Below are 1,188 nucleotides of genomic sequence, written 5' to 3'. Positions count from 1 at the left end.
TAAATATATTTTAAGAAGATATACAAGTGAAATCTAATGAAAAATATAACATTACATCAATGCAGTTTTTGTAACGTTTAGCTCGTGTTAGATTTTGTTTCGAAACTCTAAACCGGAAGTTGTTTTTCATTAGCTGTTATAACTCTTAACGGAAGTCCTTGCAGGCAGCCGGCGGTAGCTGAAGGAATCTGGCTGTGGTGTCGGATAGTACCGTGAGTTACTGTGGATCCAGCAGCAGAGAGTCTCAGTATCCAGCCTTAATCTTAGCAGGCGCGGAGACGTTTTTTGCGTCAGTGAAAGCGAACATGATGGCAGCCCTGGGCAGCGCCGGTCGTTTGATCCAATGTGAGTGTGATTGCGCCGCCAAGTTAGCCTGAAGAGAAAACTTCCAAGTTTTACTGGTTTTCTGAGGATTTAATGTCAGGGCATAAACAGCATCACAGCGCTTATTTTACACAGTTTACAGTCACTAAATTATTTTATTTTTATTTGCCAGAAACTCAACAGCACGCTTCTGACATTGACATCAATATTTTGTAAATGTAAAGTTAGCTCAGGGGATAGCATAACAACTTCCTGGCCGGATGTGCCCCTCGCTTTTAACAACCTCCTTTATTTTGCCATATTACTGACTTTTTTTTTTTACCGTCACCGTCGTCTTTTTTGGAATACATCGAACCCAGGTTTTGTGTATAATACCCATGCGGTTAGGCGGAAAGGCTAAAATTATCTGAATGTGTTACCATGATTGTTCTCTTATTTTGTAAACGGTGGTGTTTCTGCGGCTCATTTCCACAAGCTTGACGCGGCAGAGCTGCGTCCCTTTAGGTTGCCGTGCGAACGTGAGCGTTACATAAGGGATTTATCCCATGCCTAGGCTGCATTTGGTGAGCGTCAGGTGGCCTGAAACTATCGCCAGTGTGCACATACACTTCGCGTTTTAGCGCCGGGATGAAGAAAGAAAGACTCGAAGTTACACAATTGCAGCTCTGTGAACTTGCGTAACCTCAGCGAGCCCCCTGGCGGTGCGGCGCGGTACTGCTGGGAGCGGTTATGAAAGTGAAGCCGGCTGAACGCATCGGTTAGACTGTATAGTTATTATCATTATTATTAGAATAATAAAGTTTATTTCCACGACAGCTTTCAAGAAGTACTTTCAAAGTGTTTCCCAGGATATTTGAAAAAAAA

General features: G+C 43.0%; 1 protein-coding gene across 1 annotated transcript in view; it reads left to right on the top strand.

Moving 5' to 3' along the window:
* The window catches only part of nars1 (asparaginyl-tRNA synthetase 1), a 13,520-nt gene extending 12,434 nt beyond the window's left edge, over window positions 1-1,086 (top strand). The window contains exon 15 of the mRNA XM_013908891.1: window positions 1,012-1,086. Within this exon, the coding sequence (XP_013764345.1) occupies window positions 1,012-1,086 (75 nt within the window). The remainder of the gene's footprint in view (window positions 1-1,011) is intronic.
* The last annotated feature ends 102 nt before the right edge of the window (window positions 1,087-1,188 follow it).

This window comes from Pundamilia nyererei, unplaced genomic scaffold (assembly GCF_000239375.1).
Source record: "Pundamilia nyererei isolate P.nyererei 1_Seehausen unplaced genomic scaffold, PunNye1.0 scaffold00016, whole genome shotgun sequence".
Classification (NCBI taxonomy): Eukaryota; Metazoa; Chordata; class Actinopteri; order Cichliformes; family Cichlidae; genus Pundamilia; species Pundamilia nyererei.
The sequence above is the reverse complement of the archived record's forward strand: the minus strand, read 5'-3'. Positions and strand labels throughout refer to the sequence as shown.